At 43.0% G+C, this 26,715-nt stretch overlaps 1 protein-coding gene across 7 annotated transcripts; it reads right to left on the reverse strand.

Moving 5' to 3' along the window:
- Window positions 1-1,353: 1,353 nt before the first annotated feature.
- Window positions 1,354-23,803, reverse strand: OTOS (otospiralin). Of its 7 annotated transcripts, none has more exons than XM_083613991.1 (4): window positions 23,789-23,803; window positions 3,642-3,735; window positions 3,337-3,363; window positions 1,354-1,905 (listed from the first exon to the last, which is right to left on the reverse strand). In XM_083613991.1, exons 2-4 carry the CDS (start codon window positions 3,697-3,699, stop codon window positions 1,721-1,723), a joined length of 270 nt encoding a protein of 89 aa, XP_083470117.1. In that variant the 5' UTR covers window positions 3,700-3,735; window positions 23,789-23,803; the 3' UTR covers window positions 1,354-1,720. The 7 variants fall into 7 exon arrangements, with proteins under 7 accessions (XP_083470117.1, XP_083470119.1, XP_083470114.1 ...); XM_083613993.1 differs by lacking the exon at window positions 23,789-23,803 and adding an exon at window positions 17,031-17,979 and having other exon boundaries at window positions 3,642-3,704; XM_083613988.1 differs by lacking the exon at window positions 23,789-23,803 and adding an exon at window positions 7,947-7,980.
- Between the last annotated feature and the right edge of the window lie 2,912 nt (window positions 23,804-26,715).

The following is a 26,715-nucleotide window of genomic DNA, read 5'->3' on the forward strand; positions in this document are numbered from 1 at the left end:
CTTTATACCCGGAAACTACAACTAATCCAGAATGCGGCAGCTAGACTGGTGACTGGGGGCGGCCGCCGAGACCACATAACACCGGTCTTGAAAGACCTACATTGGCTCCCAATACGTTTCCGAGCACAATTCAAAGTGTTGGTGTTGACCTTTAAAGCCCTAAATGGCCTCGGTCCAGTATACCTGAAGGAGCGTCTCCACCCCCATCATTCTACCCGGACGCTGAGGTCCAGCACCGAGGGCCTTCTGGCGGTTCCCTCATTGTGAGAAGCAAAGCTACAGGGAACCAGGCAGAGAGCCTTCTCGGTAGTGGCGCCCGCCCTGTGGAATGCCCTCCCATCAGATGTCAAAGCAATAAACAATTACCTGACATTCAGAAGACATCTTAAGGCAGCCCTGTTCAGGGAAGTTTTTAATGTGTGACATTTTAGTGTATTTTTGGTCTCTGTGGAAGCCACCCAGAGTGGCTGGGGAAACCCAGCCACATGGGCGGGGTACAAATAATAAATTTATTATTATTATTATTATTATTATTATTATTATTATTATTATACTGAAATCAGACCATTGGTTCATCTAGCTCAGTACTGTCCACACTGCCTGGCAGTGGATCTCAAGAGTTTTAAGAATGAGGCCTTCCCAGCCGTACCAAAGTCATGGGAGGTTGTGGGAGGCAAAACGTGCTCCACCACTGAGCCAAGTCTTTCTGATCCTGGAAGCAGTACGTAGTCATCAAAACTAGTAGCCATGGACAGACTTATCCTCTACAAATTAGTCTAACCTCCTTTAAAAACAGTTTTAGCCGTAATATCTTGTGGTAGCAGCTTTTATACTTTAACCATGCACTGTGTGACAACCAATTCTTTTTATCTGTCCTAAATCTCCAACTTCATTGGATGACGCCTGGATCTAGCATTATTTGAAAAGGAGAAAAACTTCCTCCACATATGCATCATTTTATATTCTTCTGTCATGTCCACCCTCACCTTTTTTTTCTAAACTAAAAGGATTCAGTTTCTCATAGCACTAATCTTGGTTGCTCTTTTCAAACTCTGCAACATCCTTTTTGAGATGCTGTTTCCCGAACCATAGGTAAAAAGATGCCCCTGACTGTTAGGTCCAGTCACGGACGACTCTGAGGTTGCGTGCTCATCTCGCTCTATAGGCCGAGGGAGACGGTGTTTGTCCGCAGACAGCTTCTGGATTATGTGGCCAGCATGACTAAGCGGCTTCTGGCAAACCAGAGCAGTGCACGGAAATACCATTTACCTTCCTGCCAGAGTGGTACCTATTTATCTGTCTGCACTTGGTGTGCTTTTGAAGTGCTAGGTGGGCAGGAGCTGGGACCAAACAACAGGAGCTCACCCCATCGCAGGGATTTGAACTGCTAACCTTCTGATTGGCAAGCCCTAGGCTCAGTGGTTTAGAACCATACTGTGTTCCTAATCATAGATGCATGCAATGTCATCACACAGATTTATAGAACTATGGATACATGGGGCTCTAGAGAAAACAGCATTAGAATCAAATAATTCTTTATTCTGCTTGCAAAAAAGGTAAATAGTAAGTATATATAGTCTAGTAAAAAAGAGGCCACACTAAGATTAACATTAGAAGTACCAGGAACAGAAGTTACGTATTTGATATAAAAGAAGCAGTGGAATAACACAGTTGTTAGAAAAGCAATTCTGGTGATCCGTTGGTATTGGAAATTGTTGAGTTAGTGCTCATGATCCGGGACATGATATCCAAGAGTACTTCCAAGAGGTTGATGAGCAAAGAAGGTCCTGGCCATCTCATTGATTCTATGGTATGCTCCTAAGATCCGGAAGTATTCCACATATGCCCAGAAATCGTTGGTTGTGAAAGGCCAATAGGGCATGTTTGCAGGCTGTCTGTAGGGGTCTGAAACAAAATATTCATGAGGTTCTTTGCCCCCAGTAACCAAGACATTTGGGATTGAAGACTCACGCTACCTAAACAAGTACCTTTTAGTCGCATTCCCTGAATGGGGCTGGTGCTACGCTTTAGCACAGTTGCCTTAATAAACAGTATGTGTTTCCCAACATATTTATTCAAAGTATTTTAAGCTACTGTTTAGAGCTACGCCCTCGTGAAGCGAGAGAGAGAAGGTACAACAGGAAAACAGTCGCTGCAGAACGGATATGCTGATTAGTTATTATGAGAAGTTGCTTTGGCATCACCAGCTATATGCGGCATCCGTTAAAGGTAGCCATGGAGATGAAGGAAGGTCTTCAGGGCCCACTACCATATTGGTCCAAAGATTAGCTGCCTTTGAATATTGGCCACAGATATCTTTAAAAGGAATAAAAATAGGCCCTAAATCTCTGGCACCAGCCAGTGCTTTTTACAATTTAAAGAGAACGTGGACCCTCTAGTGTTTTTTCTCACCAGGCAACTAGCACTACCTGTTGAGAAGGCTGGGTGATCCATTTACCAAAACTATGAAGTAAATGGAAATTCCATGCAGTTTCCAAGGTCTCCTCTTAAATCACAACTTCTCTATGTATAAAAGTGCTACCAGAGGCCACACTCCAGTTTTATACACACCAGCTTGGGGTGGAGGGAGTGTTTCTGCTACATGAATATGCTTCTCATTGTGTTGAATGCTGCTTTTCTCCTCCTCCTGATTGCAGCAAATGTTTGGGGAGAATGAAAGAAAGAGCAACCAGACCCCGAAACATTGAAATATGAAGTCATAGAATCCATGGTGGGCCTTTGAAGCATGGAATATAAATCCAAATAACCCTAGGAGAGTGAATAGTGCTACATAATACTTAAATTTCAAGTTCAGCTGGATGCGGCCATATAATTTAGCTTTAATCAACACTGTGCTGCCAATTTGATTAATGTGCTCTGGCCAGGGGAATCAATGGCCATCTGTCTGACTGCAACTTGTTCCATGGAGACCCAATTCCGGGATGCAAAGTTCTAGCTTCAGAAACTAGATGGAGGCAGCACTGTTTCACATCTGCAACTCCGGATTCAGGAGTGGTGCAGCCATCCTAAATGTTATTAATTCAGTATCATTGCAGATTGTGCTATTTCATATGGTGATTTACATTCTGCCTTGCGAACAGTTTCTTAAAAAGGAAAACCTTTATGTGTGTTTGTAATTTTGGCATTTGCAGGTTTTAGTTCCTGTTCCTACTAAATGTTGAATTGATGTTTCCTTGGGGGTGTCTGATGCGGCTCAGTTTCTTTCAAATCTCCTCTGACATTTGATCAAACTTCACATTTGCAAGAATTCCCATTTTTAGACAAACTAGAGATGGGATTGAGCAAGACAACCACAAACAAACAAAATCCCTTTACCTTCTTCATCCTCGATCGGTCTGGCACCTGTAATTAGGGAAGAAATTCATCATCAGCCACTCGTTGAAAAGTCACAGTTTTACAAAGAGCTGCTGCTCCGTCACCACAAAACTAATAAGCAGCTAAGTTTCTGGTTTTCAAAATACTGTAATAAAAGAATAGTATGTTTCAACTCTCACTACACATCGGGAAATTAAACATTCATTATATTTGAATGCTGTATCATATTCCAAGCATATTGCAATGAAGAAAGTAACTGATGGGGGGCGGGTTGAAACAATATATATCTATTGCAATAAAGTTACCTGTTTGTGTGTTCACCAAAATGCAGAAGCAAACTATGACCACAAAGATTAACTTCATCTTTGCTGCAAGGAATATTTGTGTCTGAAGTTTAGCCTGTATGAATAATAATAATAATAGTAATAATAATAATAATAATAATAATAATAATAATAATAATAATAATAATAATAAATCAAAATAAAGAAAGGCTCAACCTACATATTTTCTTTCTGCATAAAATACACCTTTTTGTCTTATGAACAGAACATAACCCATTACATTATTAATTGCAAAACTTTTTTATTTACAAAGTACAATGCTGCTCTTTTGTTAAGCCCCCTGCAAACATCTACATTTTGCATGAAATTTGATACCTTGGAAACCACTTACTATTGGGGTTGGTTTTAACTTCAGAAATTACCTTCCCTTCTTTCTTTTAAATCAGCGGACGTTTGTAGCTTTGAGTCAGCCGCAAAATCCTGAATGAGCTTCTATTGCTGCAAAATAGCAGTACTGTTTTGAAGAGGCTGGAGGACCGTTTGTAAGGGAAGGAACGTCACTCACACAGCACACCAATCTGACTCTTTCATCCTAATCTTGAGATGTTTACAGTGTGCTGCTAATATGAATTGGGTGGTAGAATATCAGTGGTGCAAAACAGCAAATCTTGGAATTCTTTTATTTTTTGCCATTTCACTTGTATGGAATCCAGGATCCAACTTCAGTCATCTTTAATATATTGTTGTGTAATCTAGTGTACCATACCTGGTGTTAAGTGCTGTGTGTATGACTCTGCTAAGTGGACAGAAAATCTGAGTTAATTTTTAGGACAGCCAGATAATTCAGTTTCAGTCATAGTACTTGAATTTAAAGTAGTTTGTTCCTACTGAAGCATATAAGGTTAATGCCCTAATCTTAAACTCCTGTGGTAGCATGTCTGCCTTGGTTGTCTGAGGTAAGTCATAAATCATCTTAAATCCTAGCAGTATTTAATGGTGTTCTGGATTGGATTGTCTGACATTCCAGTTTATTCTCTGTAAGAGTAGATCTTTTCAACCAGAAGGCTTTAATGATGATGATGATGATGATGATGATGATGATGATGATGATGATACTGGCAGCAGGAATTGCTTTTGAGTTAAGTGATTATAACTTTCATTTTTTCACCACTATTTCAGGAGTGGGGGAACAGTTGGAACATGCTGTTCTGTGCTGTTTAAGCTGCTAAAGGTGCCTCGTGGATTTTAGTCTACAGCAAAAAAAGCTAAGAGGGAAATTGAATTCCGAGGCATTTTGCTGCTTCTACAAAGACAACTTAGAAGGTGCTGCAGATTTGTTGGTTCGCTTCACAACGATTCTATTGAAAGATGCAGAGGACCTACTTAACCCCAGTAAAATTAGCAAAAATGTATAGAACAAGTACCAATATATGTTGGAAATGTAAAGGAAAAGAAGGTAAATGGAATTGTAATGCAACAAAAAAATTCTGGGAAATGATATATAATGAAATGAAAAAAATGTTTAAAATAACCTTTGCTAAAAAACCAGAAGCTTTTTATTAGGAATTATAGGTACCACGATCCCAAAGATCAGAGGAAACTGGTCACATATGCTACAATGGCCGCTCGGATGCTACTAGCCCAGAGACGGAAGGAAGAGGAAACCTCGACCAAAGAAGAATGGCAAATCAAGCTGATGGACGATGCCGAAAGTCAGCATGGTGCATCAGTGGAGCCAACTGCCACTGATCCTGCCTACTTTTGCCGCAGCTTCTACCCGCCACCCAACCCCCAGACTGAAAAAGGTTCTCTGCTCCTGATTTAGGTGGCAGTTTGTGTCTTAAAGATGCAGGTCACTAAGTGGGCCATTATCTGCTGTGGTTTGTTAAACCTTCCAAGAACCTTCAAAGCCAATAGCTCTGTCCAGCAGTACAGTGGTACCTCAGGTTAAGAACTTAATTCGTTCTGGAGGTCCGTTCTTAATCTGAAACTGTTCTTATCCTGAGGTACCACTTTAGCTAATGGGTCCTCCCGCTGCTGCCGCACGATTTCTGTTCTCATCCTGAAGCAAAGTTCTTAACCCGAGGTACTATTTCTGGGTTAGCAGAGTCTGTAGCCCGAAGCCTCTGTAACCTGAAACGTCTGTAACCCGAGGTACCACTGTACTGCCCATTCCATGGAAGCTGTCATGTAAAGCTCAAGATATACAACAGCATTGTTCCTCACAGCTCTTCATACCTTCCTTACACTCCTTCTTAACTAAGGAAGAAAATTGCCTCCAGGGGTTTGATCAGAACTGCATCCTATTATCCTGAAAGATTTATAGTAGCCACCACTCTTGTCCCAGGCGTTAGAGCAAGCCATGGTTGTTCATTTTCATAAGCTGAAAGAAAATATGCCTCCCTCTGAGCCCTGTATCAATGATTGCTGACCAAGTTTCAACACAACATGCAGCCCTAAGTAATTTTCCCTTCACTTCTCAAACAATTCATGCAGCCTGACAAAAAGCATCTGCAACTGAGGCACCTGCTAGGGAACACTGGGACCGAATTAGCAGTGTAGTCTGTAGTTCTCATTAACCAGCATATCCCAGAATGAATTCCCAGCAGTGTAGGACACAGGAGCTAGTCAAGCACCAAGGTGTATCACTTAATCTTATATCCACCTATTTGCCATCTAAGGGAAAGGTTCTCCCCGCTCCCCACAAACATAACATACTGAAAGTATAACAGAAATGCAATTTAGTAACGCTCCCCACAATTAACTTTTTAGTGACAACTAAAGTGAAGTACTTAATATTGTGTATAAATGATTCTGGATGCATGAAATAGTTCTGTAATCCACACTATAATTTATTTTTCAGATAGGTATATTTTACATCAGTATGCACTGGTGGCAAGAAAATGTGATGTGGAAAGTGTCTGGATCTTTAAGTTTTATCTCACCTTTTTTGGCATTGCTTGCCTTTGTAACTCTCTGTTGAGTTACGTCTGTTACAACAGCCAACTATATACAGTGGTACCTCGGGTTAAGTACTTAATTCGTTCCGGAGGTCCGTTCTTAACCTGAAACTGTTCTTAACCTGAAGCACCACTTTAGCTAATGGGGCCCCCTGCTGCCGCCATGCCGCCGGAGCATGATTTCTGTTCTCATCCTGAAGCAAAGTTCTTAACCCGAGGTACTATTTCTGGGTTAGCAGAGTCTGTAACCTGAAGCATATGTAACCTGAGGTACCACGGTAACAGGTGAATGGTTACTATCTACCCAGGAAAGCATCCACTGTGTTGTGGTTGCACATCGAGCAGATTCAAGGCAGTTTACAACCGCGGCCGTTTTCAGTGGATTCTGCTGCCTTTGTTTGTTGGCCATCAGGACTGTAGCAAAACGCCTTCCACAGTCCTGGGAAAGGTAGTTTGTTATGGGTGCTGGAAATTCTAACTCTGTGAGAAGCAAACTACAGTTCCCAGGATTATTTCGTAGAAACAATTTGCTTTAAATGGGATGTGACAATCAACAGCCTCTTGACTTATTCTTTGCCCTTTCTTTGTCAAGGAGGGTTACTCAATGCATGCTCCAATTTCAGACCGAGTTTTCCAGTCCCAATGGAATCGGAACATGGGTGGGAAAGCACAATGACGTCACCTGCTGAGTAACTCTAGATGTGACAGGGAAAGGGAAAGGAGGGGACATGAGGCTGATGCTAGGTGATTGCTCCCCATCTGCCAAAACATCTGGCTCCATGTTGGTTCCCATATAACCAAGGAGTTGTTGGGTGCAATGTTTTCCTTCCTTTTCTTTTTGTAGTAGAACAATTGTTTCAGGGCCTGTGCATCCATGAAGTGGTATAGTTGAATATAAAAGAGGGAAGATTCAGCTGCTTCTTCTTTTTTATCATCTTTATTCATTTAAAATACAATTTAAAATACAATCATACAATAAAGGTAAGTACAACAGAGTTAAGCACAAAAAAGAAAAAAGAAAAGAAGGACAAAACAGAGTTTAACAGTAGCAAGAAAATGTCAATTGAAAAAGAAAGCCAAATATTTATACAACATCATGTCTTATCCAATAAAGTCTTCTATAAAAAACTTCCAATCGTTTTCATTATACTTTTTCTATTGTCTTGATTTTATATTTCAGCTTCATCATGTATAGTGTTCATGAATGCACACATCAGTTCCAGTTCGAAAAAGTGTATTAGTAGCCTACATATGATTGACAGGCTTTAGGTAAAGAGAGTCTGAGAAGTTATATATAAAGTTGTATAGGTAAACGCAAACCACAACAAAAACAGGAGACAAGGGATGAGTGAAAAATGGCTCTTACATAGAACAATTGATCAGTTTTATTTTGCTTCTTCATTCTGAACCTCTTGAGCAGAAGCCTCAACTCGGCTTTTTGCTTGCTTGGCAAGGATATATGTAAATTCCTCACTAGGCATGCCAAATCAAATTCCACACTGGTTGGAGCCTGTCCAGACAGTACCTTCTGTACTTTCCTGTACCCTCTAGCACTTTCAATATGCTGAAAGCACACACGCTTACTTGTCTCCCAAGGATCATCTGGAGAAAGCAGCAGTGGTGAGGTGTCTTGCTCACAATCCATACAGTGGACAATGTCCCTATATCACAATGTGTATTGTCCCACGACCCAGTAAGGATAGGAAATTCCAGGGAAACGCAAGCCAGGCAATGCAGCGATCATGGTCTCATGCAGACACTGAAGCATTCAATAGCACAGCATCTGCTGAAAGAACTTAGTATTCCCCCTCCTGGTATCACCTACAAAGCAGTTTCTTTGTTTAAAAGTTTACTTATAAATATTTCAGCTCCATTAGCTGAGAAGCACATTAATCTGCACGATGCAATGAACTGGGCTCAGTTATGCAGTTGCAAATTTGTAAAAGCAGAGTAAAAAAACAGAGAAGACATTGCAATCGCACAGGAGAACAGGAGCGATATTTTCACCGATGAAGCCCTTGGGAGATGTCTTATTCTGATGATTAGATTGTGAGCCCATCCTTTCAAATGGCTCAGAGAAGGCAGCAGTTTATCTTTTCTTCATGTGTGTGTGTCTGAGAGAAAGAGAGAGAATGAGAAAAATTCCAAGCCACTTATAAAATAACTGCAACACAACATGATCAACATGCGTCAACATGATCAATATAATCTGAAAATTGCTAAAATCAGTTCTTTTGTAATGAGCCATGTTTGGGTTTGGGTCTGGGCTTGGGGGCTTTGGGGCGGGGAGAAGGCGGATTGGTATGTAATAAAATAATAATAATAATAATAATAATTATAATAATAATAATAATAATAATAAATTATTTATACCCCACCCATCTGGCTTGGTTTCCCCAGCCACTCCCCAGCTACATGTAGAATGTTGAGGGTAGGTGATGGGAGCCTGGGATGACAGTCAGGATAGTAGTATTTGTGAGTTGACAGCTGGAATAGGGAGAGGGAAGAGAGTGGAGGATAGAGGGTCAGCCCAACACATTTTGCTGCCAAAGCAAGGGATTCCTCCCCACCCCCACCAACACCACTCAAGGGATATAGCATCTACAGCTGAGTTATTTTGACACCTGAGAATTGAACAATTCATTGCTCAATTCATTGCACAATTGTTCGATTTTTTTTTAATCGTTTTATATTATCTTATTGATAATTTTCCAATATGGCTGAAGCTGGGACATGCCCTAGAATTTATTGATGAGTGTATGGGCCCATAACCCCCCCTTTTTTAAAAACAGCAAGGAAGTAACTAAATAAATATTCTTAAATGTGTTGGGAAAATAGGGTTGGCACGCATTGCTTAATCATCTGTACAAGCTAAAAGATCCACATAATCATGCACATCCAGAATCAGGGAGTAACTCTATATACAAACAGCTGGTGTAAAGCAGGACAGTGTAAATTAATCCCAGGTGAAGTTACACCAGATCCAGATTCTGTTCAGAAGCGGAGCTACTGCTGTCTAAGCTAGCCTGACCCTAAGCCTGGCAGAGGGAAAACAAGCTTTTTAAATAGTTGTTACACCAACCTTTCTGCCAGCTTAATTTATGCTGGGTTGCTGCATCACACACCGAAACTCAACTGGCTAAGGATTCAGCCTGGGTTCCCCACTCTCTGGTCCTGCCACACCCCCAGAAAGCCCCCTTTTCAGGGCTTTCATCAGCCTAAAATCCACCAGGCTCAGTTCAGCCTGAGATACACCGGTGTATCTCTCCTTCCTCATCTCAACTGGGATCCAGCAGCTGAGCCAAGCCCAGCTGATTGCTGATTGTTACTATTTTGATGTGGCAACCTGATCTGGAGCTAGAAGTGTAATCGCAGCCCTCAAAATAAATCCAGGCAACTCATCATCTGAAAAAATCCAATGCTGCTGCTTTAGATGTTTGTGATTCTTCCTACACGGAAAGTACTTTGGTGGTGCATGCCGTATTTTGTTTCGAAATGTCTCAACACATGAGTTTTATGTCTTTCCCCTGCCCATCAGTGTTTTCCCTGCAGAATGATCATGACGGCTGAAGCAGATTGATGCCTATTTTAAAAAATCACCACTTTTGTAGGGCAAGAGATGGTCATAGACAACAAATGTTTTATGCTGTCTGCAAGCGCCACCTACTGCATAACTTGTGAAAGGAATGGCTATGAACTTGGCGGAAGACTGCTGTAACCCTGATGGCACTTTTGCTCAAGTTCTGTTTTGTGCTGTGTGACCAACATCCTATTGTATCTCCAAAGAAGTATTGTACACCCAGCCACCATACTCCCCCCACTCTTTACATACTTTCACTCTGCTTCATCTTCAAATTGAACCACCATGATGGTGGTGGCTATAAATAGCCGTTTTGAACATGCTATTGCCACATCCAAGGGACGTGGATGGCGCTGTGGGTTAAACCATAGAGCCTAGGACTTGCCGATCAGAAGGTTGGCGGTTCGAATCCACGTGACGGGGTGAGCTCCCATTGCTCGGTCCCTGCTCCTGCCAACCTAGCAGTTCGAAAGCACGTCAAAGTGCAAGTAGATAAATAGGTACCACTCCAGTGGGAAGGTAAACAGTGTTTCCGTGTGCTGCTCTGATTCGCCAGAAGTGGCTTAGTCATGCTGGCCACATGACCCAGAAGCTGTATGCCAGCTTCCTTGGCCAATAAAGCGAGATGAGCGCCTCCCAGAGTCGGTCATGACTGGACCTAATGGTCAGGGGTCCCTTTACCTTTACTTATTGCCACATCCTAGCAGACTTGTCAGTGTCAGCTCCCAACAGAGCCTACCTGGTTGAGCCCTGAAGCATCTGTGATGTCTGATCTATTTTGCCTGTTACTCTTTGGCATTCAGGGGACAATAGGAGGAATAAAAAGTGCCAAAACAATGTGAGTAGTGTATTCTAGCTCTGGGAAAAGTAGCCTTCAGTAAACCAATGGCAGGTTTCTTGTCTTAAATTTTGCCTGCACTGCTAGCAGATTGTGATCATCCTTCCTGTAAAATCAAGACTGCACTCCCTTCAGCTTGTAAATCCTTGCTTCAAATTGCTGTTTCATTGCAGCAATTCTCTTTACCTTAAAACCATAACAAATCTGCTTAAATATCTCTAATAACTCCCTGGAAAGTACCTGGATGTTTGACAAAAGAAATCCATCTTTGGTTTAGAGAGATAGCATACCGTTTTTGATTAACATATTATTATACCCTCTACAGTACCCAGTCGTAGAGTTCTTGGTACATAACAGAAAGTGGAAAAGGCTTGATAGTGTTGAATTTTCCTCCAGTAAGCTTGAGCAGACATTGCTAGTAAACAAAGCTGGTTAACACCAAGTTTTTATGAGAAATGTTACGATTAGGGACTGAGAACACACTGCTAAGTTCCCAGAGCACTATTGCAGATGGACACCAGCCTGCAACTATAGCATCTAAAGAATCACATGGTGTGAGTACATAACCTGGTTCCTTCCCATCTGGAAGTCACCATCACTAGAGCAGGATGGGATGCAGCCACACAGAAGCAAGTCCAATGCCATTCTTGTGATGCGAGATGGGAGACCCAATCAACATGTAGTGAGGAATGGAGACAGGAAGTATGGTCCTCTTCCCTTCTCCATGTTGTCCATCTGAGTAGGAATACATATATAGGGTTGGGTCCTGTCTAAGTTACTTGAACACAGACTTTATTGAAATCAGTGTGACAAGTTAGTCTTCTTGATGATTAACCTTATATCCCATTACATTCAAGGAGAACTAAGTTCAACTAATTTATTCTGGATCCAGCCCATAGACCAACATGAGAACAGGCCTTCTCTGCCGTGGCTCCCCGTCTGTGGAATGCTCTCGCCAGGGAAGTTCGCCTGGCGCCTTCACTATACACCTTTAGGCACCAGACAAAAACGTTCCTTTTTAACCAGGCCTTTGCCTGACTTGATCCTATACCCTTTTTAAAATGCTGGCTCTTTGGGGGGTTTTTTTATTGGGTTGCTTTTGTTTTGATTTTATGTACTTGATATATTATGTGAACCGCCCTGAGACCTTCGGGTATAGGGCAGTATAGAAATATATATATATATAAAATAGACCAGGGTTGGGCAATTTGCAGCCTGCAGCCTAATTTTGTGCAGGTGGCAAGAAAAGAAAAATCAGGCGAGGGAGAAAGATGTCCCACCTATCATTGGTTCTGAATTCCATCCACTGCCTGTATGTGGCCCCCAACAGAAAAAAGGCTTGTCCACCTGTTATGTACTGAGCTGAATCCTAGAACAATAGGATCCAGAATGCAGCAGTCTGATTGGTCTGCAGGAGCCACCCAATCCACCTCCAGGTGGAAGTGAATCAGTGACCTGATTGGCTTGCAGGAGCATATTTCACCACCTCAGCATAGAAATATGTCGTAAGCAGCAAAGGAAGATGGGATGTTTTTGTCCTTATACAAGTTTTGCAACCATCAGTTTCTACCAGTACCTTGAGTTTTCGCAACTGCTTGTGTTTTCCTTCTACCCTGAACAGCATGGCAAAATGTCTAAGAGGATAGCCACTAGACAGATGTCAAGGCGGGAGTCGGGAGCAAGTCAGCAATACTTCACAGAGTGTCAGTGAAGTTAACTCTCTATTCCAAGAAGCAAAACAGCTCTATCCACAAACTCTTCCCAGCAGGTCTTGCCTAGTGAGGCAGTTGCGAGGACCTTCCCAAAGCTCCCTAAGTCTTCTCCTCTCCCAGGTCTTTCCCAAGCAACCTGAGATTTCTCCACTTTGTCTGTCTCTGCTCCACCCTCTTCAGGAGAGGGGAGCTGGTCACAGCAGGAAGGGGAGAGTCCCTGGCTTCTTCCACAGCCTGCCTCCACTCTGCCTCTTGGGCCCCCATCTCTCCAGCCTCCAGTTTTGCCTTGTATTCTGGACAGCCCTCTGCATAGCCTCACTACACCCTGTTACTTCTTCAGCTTTCAACATCTCCTCCTCCTATTCTGCTCCCTCTTCTCACTCTGGCCACTCATCAGCATCCCACCACCAATCCCCTAGCTCTAAGTCTTCTTCCCTTGGGGGTTCCTCAGCTGGAAGCTCCCAACACCCCTCTGTATCCAGCCAGTCCATGGGAACACACTGGCAGTTACCTCAGTTCCTCATCTGTCATGATATCATTCCGTATTTTTTTGTGCCAGCAATTTTTTCATCTGCTTTTAGCCTTCACACAGTGAAATTGGCTATGCTTTGAGGTTCTTTTATTTCTAGCATCTCTCCTTCTATATTAAATTCCCAACAGCGTCATCTGAAAGCCTAACCGTTTCCAGATATCCATGGTTCTTCAGATCGCTTTCTGGTTAACAAGCTCATTGAAATAAATAGGCCACGGGGTTGCTGGGCTGGAAACTGCAGCTGAAGGTGTGACAGCTTTCCTGCAGGGTGAGAAAATTCTGAGGCAGGAAGCTGGTTAGAGCTTCCAGCTGACTGCAGAGCAGACCAGGTCCTCCTAGAGACCATCAGGCACCCGGCCCTTTGCCTGCTCTGACACCACTGACAGCTGAAGCTTATACTGCTATACCATTGGGTCCATCTAGCCCAGTACTGTCGACACGGATAGACAGTGGCTCTCCAGGGTTTTGGACAGAGGACATTTCCAGCCCTAACCAGAGATTGAACCTGGGACCTTCTGCATCCAAAGCATGTGCTCTACAAATGAGCTGCAGCCCTTGGCCTCATTAAATACTAATTTGCATCTTGTTGTCCTGCTTGTTATCAAGCTCTCATATCTGCTGGTGGTCTGTTAAGAATTGTTTTAGAAAGAATTGGACTGATCTTAATGATAGACTTGTAAATATTGATAGTAAGTAAAGGTAAAGGGACCCCTGACTATTAGGTCCAGTCGTGACCGACTCTAGGGTTGCGGCGCTCATCTCGCTTTATTGGCCGAGGGAGCCAGCGTACAGCTTCCCGGTCATGTGGCCAGCAAGACTAAGCCACTTCTGGTGAACCAGAGCAGTGCACGGAAACGCCGTTTACCTTCCCGCCGGAGCGGTACCTATTTATCTACTTGCACTTTGTGCTTTCGAACTGCTAGGTTGGCGGGAGCTGGGACTGAGCAACGGGAGCTCACCACATCGTGGGGATTCAAACAGCCGACCTTCTGATCGGCAAGTCCTAGGCTCTGTGGTTTAACCCACAGCGCCACCCGCGTCCCAATATTGATAGTACCACGCCTTAAATAGATGATGACCCAAGATAGTCCTATTCCATCATGTTTATCCTTGGTGGTTGTTTTAATTAGCTATTCCTTTATGCAAAGCTTAATCCAAATCATGTAGGGCCTGGCATTCAAGCCCTGGATGAAAAAGTGTTTGGCCCATTAATGTGAAGACTGGGGGTAATTTGGGGAATGGGAATGGGCAATTTCATTTCATACCAAAGTATCTACTAAAAATGAATGGTTTGGCAAGTGTGGGGTCTCTTTTACCGCTGCAGCTATGTGGTTTTTTTCTAGGAGGTAGCTCCTGGTACAATTTTGTCCTATTCATGGCCACAGGAAACTGTCTCTTATCAAGTTAGACCAGTCTAAACCAGCCTTTGCCAACTTGGTGCCCTTTAGATGTTTAGGATTGCAACTCCCATCAGCCCCAGCCAGCACAGCCAATAGTGAGGGATGATGGGAGTTGTAGTTCATTATCTGGAGAGCCCCAGGTTGGTGAAAGTTAGTCTATTCCATTCGTTCCCACTGCTCAATTATAACCAGAAATATTTCTTTGCAGACAGTTCCTGTAATTTATCTATTATTTTACTAATGGAGGAACTTCCTCCTTTTCCATCTCCTGACTCATTGTTCACATACTTATGGTCATCTTTACAACCATGAGAAAATCAGATGGATGACTGCAATTGCTAATATTTATCCAAGGTAGACAGGGATACTTCTCGAAAATACTTCAATTGCTTTCTTGAAGCCTCAAGTGATCACAGCTGCTGCATTTATATCCCGTGCTTAAGCATCTGGTGTATATTTGTATTAAGAATTAACAGACAAGTCCTCCCAACCTGTGGAGAAATAATAATTTCCTCTACTGCTGATGACCAGGCTCTGAGTGCCATTGCTCGTGTAGTCAAATAGTAACACACACACACACACACACACACACACAGAGAGAGAGAGAGAGAGAGAGAGAGAGAGAGAGAGAGAGAGGCAGGCATCAGCAAGCTTATGAGGAATCCAAGGTTTGCCAAAACACAGAATATTTAGAACTAGCGACTGCACTCCTGCTGGCTCTACTTGCCACCCTGAACCCCCTTAAGACCTTGTCATCCCCTCCTCTTACAGCTCACCCAAACTGCCCCACATCTTAGGCCTCCTACTCATCCCTATTCATATGGCCTGCCTGTCTCTGATGATGCCACTTCTGCCTTAATAGTGCAGGGCAAGGAGGAGGAATGGTGGCAGAGCAAGATAGTTGCTGAGAAGCTGTCCTGGTGTGTCATTACCATTCCATCGCAGCTCACCTGGATTACCCACCTATGTCGCTTACCTGGGTTGCTCATGCCACTCACTTGGGATGTCTATGCCGCCCACTTGTGCCAACTGCCTGCTTGGCCCACCCACTCATCTCCCTCTTCCTTACCCTCCAACCCTGCTGCGATGGCCCAGCAGCATCTCTTGTTTGACCCCACAGGCTACTCCTTGAATGGATAGAATGAGAAAATGCATTACATTCTCTCAAAGAACCTTTCAACGGTCAGCCTGTCAGTCTTTTAGAGCTATATTTGGAAGGTTTGGTTCTAACAGTGATTCCCTGGAAGATACTCCAAAGTCAATTGTGCATAGATACTGTTTCTGGAGGTCTGGCATTTCCTACACTAGAAACTGTCGATATAAAATGACCCACAGAACATGGACCCTTTTGTAGACCCCTGCATGGTAATGTTAAATTTGCAAATCCATGCAAGAGCAATGAAGAGTCTCGTGGCATTGTGGCGATCACACAGGGTCCCCGGACGTTTGACGGTCTATTGATCCCTGTGCCACCACTGTGATCACTTCCATCGCTGCCACCAACCCGTTTCTCTCGGGTACGCACTGAGTCCAGACAGTTGTTAACATTAAACCAAATAAACAAGTTTATTTTATAAGCATTAACAAGTTGATGGTTTCAGATAATTTTTCTTGTCAGTTTCTTAGCCTTAGTTTCTTTATCGGCCTATACCTTCCTAATACCTTCTAACTGATTATCCCAACTGTTTAACTGACTCCTCTTAACAGATTCTCTCACTCTCTCACATCAAACTAGCCAAACCCACAGACTTATCCTCCCTCTCCCTTCTCTAACTCCAGACTGACTTTTTAACAACTCTAACTCTAACTCTAACTCCTCCCCTTGGGTTCCAATGGTTAATCCTTTTTACACTTAGTTAACCCTTTCCTTATGACCCAGTATGATGTCACACACCTAGGAGGGCAAACGCCATAGGCATCTTAAAGATGAACAAATAAGGAACCTCCAGACTAATTTGGTACAACACAGGTCCCAGTTAGGACTGTGAGGCTATTTCCCCCAAACCACAGGCCCCTCACACCAGATGCCCTGTGGGGAGCTCAACTGAACAGCCGCTCCCTGCAGAAAGAAGGGTTGACGGTGCCACCCATCAGCTGATAAGTGGAACCTGCTGGATCCTTGCAGAAAGCAGCTTTGCCAGCCCTATGCCTGGTGTTAAGGAAGTGCTAAGCGCAGGTCTTGCAAAGCGCATTGTGTGGTGCTTCCCAAATGCCAGCTGATACAATCTGCTGGAGCCGATTTGGTGCTTCCACCAGTGTGTTTGCCCCATGCCAATCTCAATATCACCTTGTGCCTCCCTTGAATGCAGCAGTAGTGCAGGCAACCTGAGGTCCGGTGAGCACCAGCTCCCCAACCTGTCATTTGCTACTGGAGAAGGAAATAAATACCTATGGATGTTGTTTGTATAAATCTGCACTATTACTCATCTCTGCAACTCCCTCTTCCTCTTTTGTCCGGTGCTGCTATTCATGCCTGGTCATGCCTCCACAGGGATGGTTTCAATGGAAGGAAATGTGAGAGTTTAGGACTAGGAACAAAGAAAACATCTGAAGAAGGGATATTTCTAAAATTATAAAAGGATATGAAAAATGAAACACTTATGAGAAAACTGCCAAATCACCCAAGCACCCTGTGGGCTTCTCTAGTAGAGGTACCCCTATATGAAAATAAGGTTGTTTCCATGTAAGCACAGTCTGCAGGAAGGTTGTGTTTATAAGCAGAAAATTGAACTTCAGCTTAATGAAGAACATTTGTCCCCAGCGGAACATCTTGTCAGCTATAATAACTCTCCTCAGCCTTTATGACAACCCAGAAGAATTATCTTCTAAGAAATATGATCAAAAGACCTATAAAAAACCAAACAAGGAATTTACTGGGAAAGATTCTAAAAGTAGGGAAATTAAGGGGGAAATACAAGGAGAGTGAACCTACCAACCATGAGATATAAGTGTGGCTCTGTCTATTGAGTCTGACGTAAGTGACTTAAAGGCAGACTTATGAAAAACCTTCACAATGGGAAGACTATCTGCTTTTCATTACTTGGTTTAGTCTCAGGAGCAGATTGACCATCTTGCTAACCGCAGCTGATGCAACTCGCAGTTGCTTTGGAATGGGAAATGCCAACCCAGATACAATGCCAGTCTCCACATGGAGCAGGGTTGTGCAGCTGTATAGAAAGGAAGGCTCAAGTCTGTGGGGGGGGGATTCAGCATTGTTTGTTATTTCAAAGCCATTTCAAAATGGCATGTAGTGGGGGTGAACAAATCCTCACTCTGAAATTTATTTGAAGTCATAGTACTGTAGAAGAAGAAGAAGAGTTTGGATTTGATATCCCGCTTTATCACTACCCGAAGGAGTCTCAAAGCGGCTAACATTCTCCTTTCCCTTCCTCCCCCACAACAAACACTCTGTGAGATGATTGGGGCTGAGAGACTTCAGAGAAGTGTGACTGCCCCAAGATCACCCAGCAGCTGCATGTGGAGAAGCGGGGAAGCCAACCCGGTTCACCAGATTACGAGACTACCGCTCTTAATCACTACACCACACTGGCTGTAGTTTTAGTATGCCATGCCCTGGTCCTAACTGCACTACAAGGAAACAAAACCAAGTGCTTTCAATAGAGCTTCCTTCCATATAGGAGATATGACCAAGAGAAACCCTAAATGGATTTTAATAGCTCCCTGTTTCCAGAACGTTCTTCCCAGGAAAGCTAACCTGGTGCTGCCCATGTCATTGTTTCAGTGCCAGGCAGAGGTTGTTTTCCCTGTTATTTTGCCAGAAACAGTGGGTATTATTAGTAGTGGATTGTAATTTGCTTTTTTAGTAAGAAGTGATACATACATTTGATAAACCTAAACCTAACCAATAGTCCTATAGAATGCTTGACATCTGCCAAACTGCCTTTTAAAAGCACACACAAGACTTATGTGGTGTATGCAGCTTGGTCTTGGGACAGGGAACAGCTGGAAAGCAACAGCGCATTCGGTACAACCAGCTGAATCACGATCAATAAGTCAATCATGGCTAAATTAGACATAAGGGCAAATATATAACTTCCATCACATTGAGGAGCATAAAGGAAATTGACTTAAATTGAATTAAGACTGTTGGCCCATTGATCTATCCAGCTCAATACTGTCTGCATTGACAGGTGGCAACTTTCCAGGCAAACGACCTTCCAGGCCAGGGATTGAGCCTGGGACCTTTTGCATGCAAAGCATGGGATCTTGCAGTGTGGTGCTATGGCATCACACTGCCCTGTGTTTATTTACCCCTGCTCTGCATCAGTGGAGATGGGGAGATGCAGGACATTGTGACATCACAATAACGGTGTATGCTGGAACGGAACGGAACGGAACGGAACGGAACGGAGGAACTAGATGTGTGGTTGCCATGGTGTGTGTGTGTCTAGCGACACATTTACCATCATGTATTGTTTGACCCTAAGGCTGGTTTTGATTGTATCCATTTAAATCAGAGTAGACCTACTGAAAGACGCGGGTGGCGCTGTGGGTTAAACCACAGAGCCTAGGACTTGCCGATCAGAAGGTCGGCAGTTTGAATCCCCACGACGGGGTGAGCTTCCGTTGCTCGGTCCCTGCTCCTGCTAACCTAGCAGTTCAAAAGCACATCAAAGTGCAAGTAGATAAATAGGTACCGCTCCTGCGGGAAGGTAAACAGCATTTCCATGCTTAGTCATGCTGGCCACATGATCTGGAAGCTGTACACCAGCTCCCTCAGCCAATAAAGCGAGATGAGCGCGCAACCCCAGAGTCGGCCATGACTGGACTTAATGGTCAGGGGTCCCTTACCTTCACCTTTAGACCTACTGAAATCAGTGGCCTTGAACTTATGCACATTAACTTAATGAGTCTACTCTAAGTATGACTTACCCAGTGTGCAAATTTCCTTGTTCACCTGGACCTAGTAACTCATTTTTACAGCCAGATCTTCCAGGATTTTCATTTTGCTCTCACTTAATGAACATATTTGTTTGCATTAAAATAGAGCTAAATAGCCCTGATTGATACCAGGCATTATGCAACAGCCAAGAAGCATTTATTAGTTGAATAGCTGGTGACTTGGTGATCAAACATTACAATTAAAATCAGAGTTATTTAACTCAAAAAGTTATACCGAACATCGAATCAATTGACAGTCATAACAATAATAATGAATGATTAATATACAATTACCTAAGCTCATTACCCAGGTAATGTCAATTAGCTGCCCGAATTAGCTCAGGAGAAAAGCTTGCATTTGTTAAAAAAGGGTTCAATAACTTCTTGCAGCAATGACAAATTGCCCCCTGTGCAGGAACATGGATGGGAATCCTAATGAGGCCAAGATCCCTGCTGAGGTGCCCTGCAACTGCCTCATAACCATTTCATAACTTACTCTTATGCTGTGTCATGTCAATCAGCTTAGATAAATAAACATGGGGAAAACAATCCGGGTATCTCTCGGAATACCGAGCTGGGAGACGCTTACCAGTGTAAACATGGAGGGTGGGAAAGCCTTTAAAGGTCTGACCCTGATTTCCAGGACTTGGGCCCAGACTAGGACTGGCTACAGAGGAGAAACTGTGACCACATGGCTTGAAAGCACACACTACAAAACACATCATTCTTCCCTTCCCACCGCCGTTAACCAGAAAAAGATGAGAGACGGGATCAACTATCGAAGGTCAGGCCCTGAGGCTAAAGTATCTTAACAGGGGGAGGGAAATGGTTTTCAGTTTGAAAGAAAGAAGTAAGTAGTATGGGGATTCTTCTCTGTGGTTCTTGAGCGGTAACACAGGCTACATGCACACTGCGCATATTATTGAACCGCTCTGGGAACTGTAGCTGTGTGAGGGACATAGGGGTCTCCTAACAGCTCTCTGCACACTTAACAAACTACAGCTCCCAGAATTCTTTGGGGGAAGCCATGGCTGCTGAAAGTGGTTTCAGAGTGCTTTAAATGCACGGCACGAATGTGGCTACAGTCTTTAGAAATTTTAAGGAACATCAAACACAGACCTGATTGTTCCTGCACATCCTATTCCTTGCTGTTCATCTGGCTGCTACACACCAAATTTTAAAGTACATGGAATCCTGGAAACTGTAGTTTGTCAAGTGTTCTAGGAATAATAGTTCAGTGAGGGGTAAAGTTATCAGGATTCTTGTGTGTATGTTTGGATAAATATCAGCAAGCCTTTGGACTGCATGCAATAAGCCTCTTTGCTTTATTCAACTAGCAAACCAGGAAGTCTTCCATTAATTATAGCTTCCCATATAGTCTGAGCTGGGAAGCGACACTTAATGGCTTTGGAACAAGTCAGGATCATATTAAACCAACTTCAGACCACAAGTTTAATAGCCTGGCTTGCTCTAAAGCTTTTAACCATAGTTTCCTGGTTCGGATGAAATGGGAAACTATAATTAATGATAGCCTTCCTTATTTAGCTCCCCGGGAAAGATTGAGGGCACAAGGAGAAGGGGATGACAGAGGACAAGATGGTTAGACAATGTTCTTGAGTTTGATCAAGCTGCAGGAGGCAGTGGAAGACAGGAGTGCCTGGCGTGCGCTGGTCCATGGGGTCATGGAGAGTCGGACACGACTAAATGACTAAACAACAACAACAACATGTAAAGGGAGGATTGAAGTGGCTGCATATAGAATGTGGACAAAAGCTTTGTTTATAACTTGGGTTATTAAACTAAGATATGATCATTCAAAATGGTCTTTATATCGTTGTGAGAAACAACACCCTTAAAAGCTATATAAAAGGTAAAGGGACCCCTGGCCGTTAAGTCTAGCCACGGACGACTCTGGGGTTGCGGCGCTCATCTCGCTTTACTGGACGAGGGAGCCGGCGTTTGTCTTCAGACAGCTTCTGGGTCATGTGGCCAGCATGACTAAGCCACTTCTGGCGAACCAGAGCAGCACACGGAAACGCCGTTTACCTTGCCGCCGGAGTGGTACCTATTTATCTACTTGCACTTTGACGTGCTTTCGAACTGATAGGTTGGCAGGAGCTGGGACTGAGCAACGGGAGCTCACCCCGTTGCGGGGATTCGAACTGCCGACCTTCTGATCGGCTAGCCCAAGGCTCAATGGTTTAGACCACAGCGCCACCCGCGTCCTTTTAAAGTGCCTAAAAACCCTAGTTGGGCTATAGATGCCTATTAGAAGCACACAAGTGTTTGCGGTGCAATCCCTTTCATCTGCGAGGCATCTCTGCACTGGTATTTTTCACAAATGCAGCTGCTGTTGCTCAAAGGCCACACTGTACTTCTTTAGCATGCAACTCTGCAACACTTCACTGCAATTAGTTATAATTATATGGGGAATGGGTGATGTTTGAAAGGTCACACATTGTTGGTTTTTTAACCCATGTAAATAGTCAGAGGCAGTAATGCTTCCGAATATCAGTTGCTGGAAACCACAATTAGGGGCCTGAACCAGCAGGCTCTCTTATGCTTTTAAATGTGTACACACCTGCACACTTATTTGCACAGAGGATGTGGTTGCCTTTTGCCTTTCTCCTCTCTAGGCACCTGCATAACTATTAAGGGCAGGGTTCGCCTAACAAATCCCATCAGCAGAAGCCCTGCACACGATGAAAAGGATCAAACATACTAGGGGTTTAGGGTGCCCTGCAATGATATGCTGCAAGTCACACATGTAGATAAATCTTTTATAATTTTTGAAAACAGCTTTATTTTCCTTATGGGTGAAAGTGCCATCAAACTTTTTATACCACTGTGATTAAAATTTGGAAGCATTGCCAAGATATAGAACAAAATTGCTTCAGGGACAGCCAGCTGGCCACCCCTGGTTTCATCAAGGGCAGTATAATTTATCTTCTGAGATGCTCCTCATTATTTTTATTTTCTTAAATAAATTTGTTCTTGTTTCAAACCTAAAATTTGCTCGGCAGGCTTTGCAATGTTTATTGTACCCCATCCCTGAGATCTGAATATGTTTCCCCATTCACCAAATTGGCTCCCCCCCCCCTCCTAAGATGTCTTCCTGTCTCTGCAGGTATTCAATCTTCCCTTTCTTCATTTTTGATCAGCCCGTTTTTTGTCATGGATCGGTAATTTAAAGGGTTTTCCAGATGGTTAAATGCTATTCATTGAAGAAGCTCAATAGCATGTTAATATATATGTATGATGCTCTCTAGCCTCCAAATCTGTCATTTATTGAACTCAGATGGGATGCGATGGAGAGAAAAGTAGAAATTCTGTAGCAGCATAATGCTGAACAGCTGTGCTTGGAGTTGATAATTACTGTCCATGTTCAAAAAACGGTCAGTTGCAGTCCATCATTTAGGAAAGTTTTCACTTTTGGTAAAGGAGTATTCATTTAAATATATTTTTTATTATTTTCCTTCTTAAACAACATTTTCAGCATTACAGCATTACAATACCAAGCACAAAAACTCTCTGCTCTGCCAAGCATATGACTTCCCTCCTTCCTTTCAGCAGGTTTTCCATTTCAAATCCAATCACGCAATTTAAATCTTCAACCTATCGTCCACATTGTAGGATTTATTTCAATCCTGCTAGTGTCTTCAAATTTTTGCAATTATTATTCAAATATACAATAAATTTACTCCAGTCCCTTTGGAATTTCTGATTGTCCTGGTCTCAAATCCTGCAAGTCAGTCTGGCCAGTTCTACAAAGTCCATCATCTTCGCCTGCCACTCTGCAATGGTAGGTACCTCCTGTAACTTCCACTTTTGGGCCCATAAAGTTCTCGCTGCCACTGTGGCGTACATAAATAATCTTTGGTCTATCTTCGCAATTTCCTCACCCATCAAACCTAGCAAAAATGCTTCCGGTTTTTGGGGGAAGGTGTATCTAAACATCTTTTTTAGTTCATTATAGATCAATTCCCAAAATGTTTCTACTGTATCACAAGTCCACCACATATGATAAAAGTCACTGTCTGATTCTTTGCATTTGGTAAAGGAGTATTCAGTGAACAACAATGACCTAAGTTGAATTCCATATCATGTAACATCTGTATTTGTTTTCAGCATTTCTATAGTAGTCATAAAACCATTTTTGGTTAAGGACAATTGAAAAATTGTCTTCATGCCCCCTACTCTCTTGTTGCTAAAAACTTAGAGATGTTACTGAAGCTCATAATTACCTTGGATCGACATGCAAATTTGAAATGTGCATCTGCAGAGCGAATTGCAGATTTCCCACACAAGTTCTTCTCTGGCTTGGAGTCAGAATCGTAGCTTCATGGTGGAGCTTCATGGTGGAGCACATGCTTTGTGTGGAGAAGACCCAGAAGATCCCTGCTTCAATCCCTGACATCTCTTTAGCCATCTTTAGCCATCTCACCCCTTGCTTTTTCCTGTAAGACCAATTGCAGTCATTAACAGTCATCAATAGGTTTACCACACCTATCAGCCAATCACCCATTCCCACCACCCTTCTGAGTAATACCCCTCCCCACCCTCTCACTATATATAAGGGTCTAGTAACTTCTGTTTCAGTGTATCTGAAGAAGTGTGCATGCACACAAAAGCTCATACCAATAACAAACTTAGTTGGTCTCTAAGGTGCTATTGGAAGGAATTTTTTTTATTTTGTTTTGGCATCTCTAGTTAGTATTCGGAAAAACCTCTCTCTGTGTCTGAAATTCTGAAGAAACACTGACAGTGCAGATCAGCTTTCCCCAACATGGTGCTCTCCAGATGTTTTAGACTACAACTCCCATCATCTCTTAGAATTAGGCATGCTGCGGTAGTCAAAAACATCTGGAAGGTACCATGTTGGGAAAGGCTGGTGTAGACGATATTGAGCTCAATGGGCCAATGATTTGACCTGGTTTAAGGCAAATTCTTATGTAAAATGAGATCCTGAGCAGGAACAATCAGTGAGTTGTCAGCTACGGCTCAAACATTCATTCATTTTTATCCAAGTCGTGGACACAAATTACAGCTCAGACAGGTCTATGATTACCTTCGTAAAAGGTGAAAACTGGATGGAACTTTGAGAGGCAATTGAAAATTCACTGGAAAATGGAGTTGCTTATTGCCAAAAAAAGGTGACCAATTAAAAAACCTGATCCATCATTATGAATCGGGAGACATTCTCACAAAGCAAATGAATTGTTCCCAAAAGGTCACCAAGGAAGCTTATAATATACCATGCTGATTCCTGACTGAGATGAGGTGAGTTTGTCCATCACTACGTAGCACATATAAACATGGGAGCTCATGCCTCATGGCAATTCCTCCAGTGCAGACACGCATGCCAGTTTTGTCCAATTGCAATTCCGTTGATTTAGGTTTGAGCTCTTTTTGGAGAAAGGGTAGTCAGACTCAACCCCTTTCTTGCCGTTTGGAATAAATTTCAGGCCTGGGGTACATTGATCAATGGCTACTAGCCATGACGGCGATGTTCTACCTCCACTGTCAGAGGCAGTCGGCCTCTGAACACCAGTTGCTGGGAATCACAGAAAGAGTGCTTTTGCACCCGGCTCACTTGCTGGCTTCCCATAGGCATCTGGTTAGCCAACGGTAACAATAGGATGTTGGGCTACATGTTTTTTGTCCTGATACAGCAGGATCTTCTTACATCCATACAACTGTTTCTTCTGAGAAGTAGTTGATTCTGATTTTATGTACCAAATATTTTCTCACTTCAGTCTTTGCCCCGAAAAAGTTGGAATTAAATATTTCCAGGAAGTGCTGTACAGCAGTTAGTACATTACATACAATCACCATGCCCAAGAACCATCACTTGACTCCCACAATTTTCTGGGTTAATAGAGTTGCAGGCTGATTTTTCCCCCTGTAGGCAATTCACATTGAAACGAGAGCTAAATTTCAACTAGATTACACTAGAATCCCATAAGTGGCTTTTATGTTGTGTGAAAACTCAAATATAATGTGAAAATTAACAGGGAAATGTTAGGGAAACAGAATAAACTGCCTTGTGAAAGAAGCCAAGGTATTATAATATATATATATATTTCACTCTTGACTTTTGGCTGGTCCTCCTTCCTGGTTTGCCCTTTGGTCCTGATTTGCTCTTCAGTCCTGGCTTGCCTCATGGCTCCAGGCTCACCGCAGACTGGTGCCAGCAGCCCAGCCCTGGCACATCCCAAGGGGACAGGGAAGATCCCACGAGACGGCACTGATGTACAAATAGGAACAACTTTCTCTTCTGCTGACATGGAGATATCTGAGTCAAACTTTAGACAAGCTGTATTGTTTGACTAGAGGAAAGATAATTGTAGCTTATGCTAAAGGCCACAGGGAACTGGAAGGATTGAGGTTGGAAACACAAATATAAACAGGAGTGCTTTTAGAGCAGAGGAATTCTTGGCCATGAGAATAGTTCCACTGAAACAACACAAAAAATCAACCAGGGAAAAGAACCAATTTTGAAGCCAATTGTACGCAAGGATCAGCAATCCTCTTCGGATGACCTCCTGTCTGCTTCCTTCAAAAACCTTATGAGATGACATTTTATCATGTATATATATAGGACCCCCATCTTCAGGCTATGGGATTTGCCACTGCAATAACAAGAAAAATTCTTAAGAACCAAAAATGTTATGGGATGCCAATGAAGCAAATATAGCATTTTACTAGTTTCACGAAGCACTTGAGGCTGCCTGCTTTACTCTGAGGAAAAGCCAGTATTTCAGCTGGCTAGGCAACAGCCACACAGCACAGTGATGAATGTCATGCTGGTGGAAGGATCTCCATTCCTGAAACTAACAGACCATGGAATTACTATCCAACCTCATGACCATCATATCAACTGGGAGGGGGGCTAGCCCATAGTTCAGGGGCATTGATCAGCTGAAGTTACCCCCCTCCCCATTTTCTAAATAAATAGATGCTGAGTTTTGAAGGCTATTTCACCAAAATGGGACTATTGAAAAACAAGAAAAAGATACAGCAATGGAATATTCATGTGAACCCCAAGGTTTGCAGATGTGGGTGGGGGGGACATCTTCAAGGGGTGGAGTCTAAAGGGGCAGAGGCTCTCAAATACACCCCAGTGAGGACTGAACATGATCACTGCACACAGAAAACTGAGCTCACATCT

The sequence above is a fragment of the Podarcis filfolensis genome (genome assembly GCF_964270895.1).
Source record: "Podarcis filfolensis genome assembly, chromosome: 5".
In the NCBI taxonomy this organism is placed as follows: Eukaryota; Metazoa; Chordata; class Lepidosauria; order Squamata; family Lacertidae; genus Podarcis; species Podarcis filfolensis.

What these genes read in the sequence shown, in the direction of transcription:
- OTOS (XM_083613991.1), bottom strand. Translation starts at nt 3,699, where the DNA reads ATGAAGTTAATCTTTGTGGTCATAGTTTGCTTCTGCATTTTGGTGAAC. An exon ending in TTTGGTGAACACACAAACAG is followed by an intron (nt 3,364 to 3,641) that starts GTAACTTTATTG and finishes CCCTAATTACAG; the next exon opens with GTGCCAGACCGATCGAGGAT. An exon ending in ACCGATCGAGGATGAAGAAG is followed by an intron (nt 1,906 to 3,336) that starts GTAAAGGGATTT and finishes ATTTTGTTTCAG; the next exon opens with ACCCCTACAGACAGCCTGCA.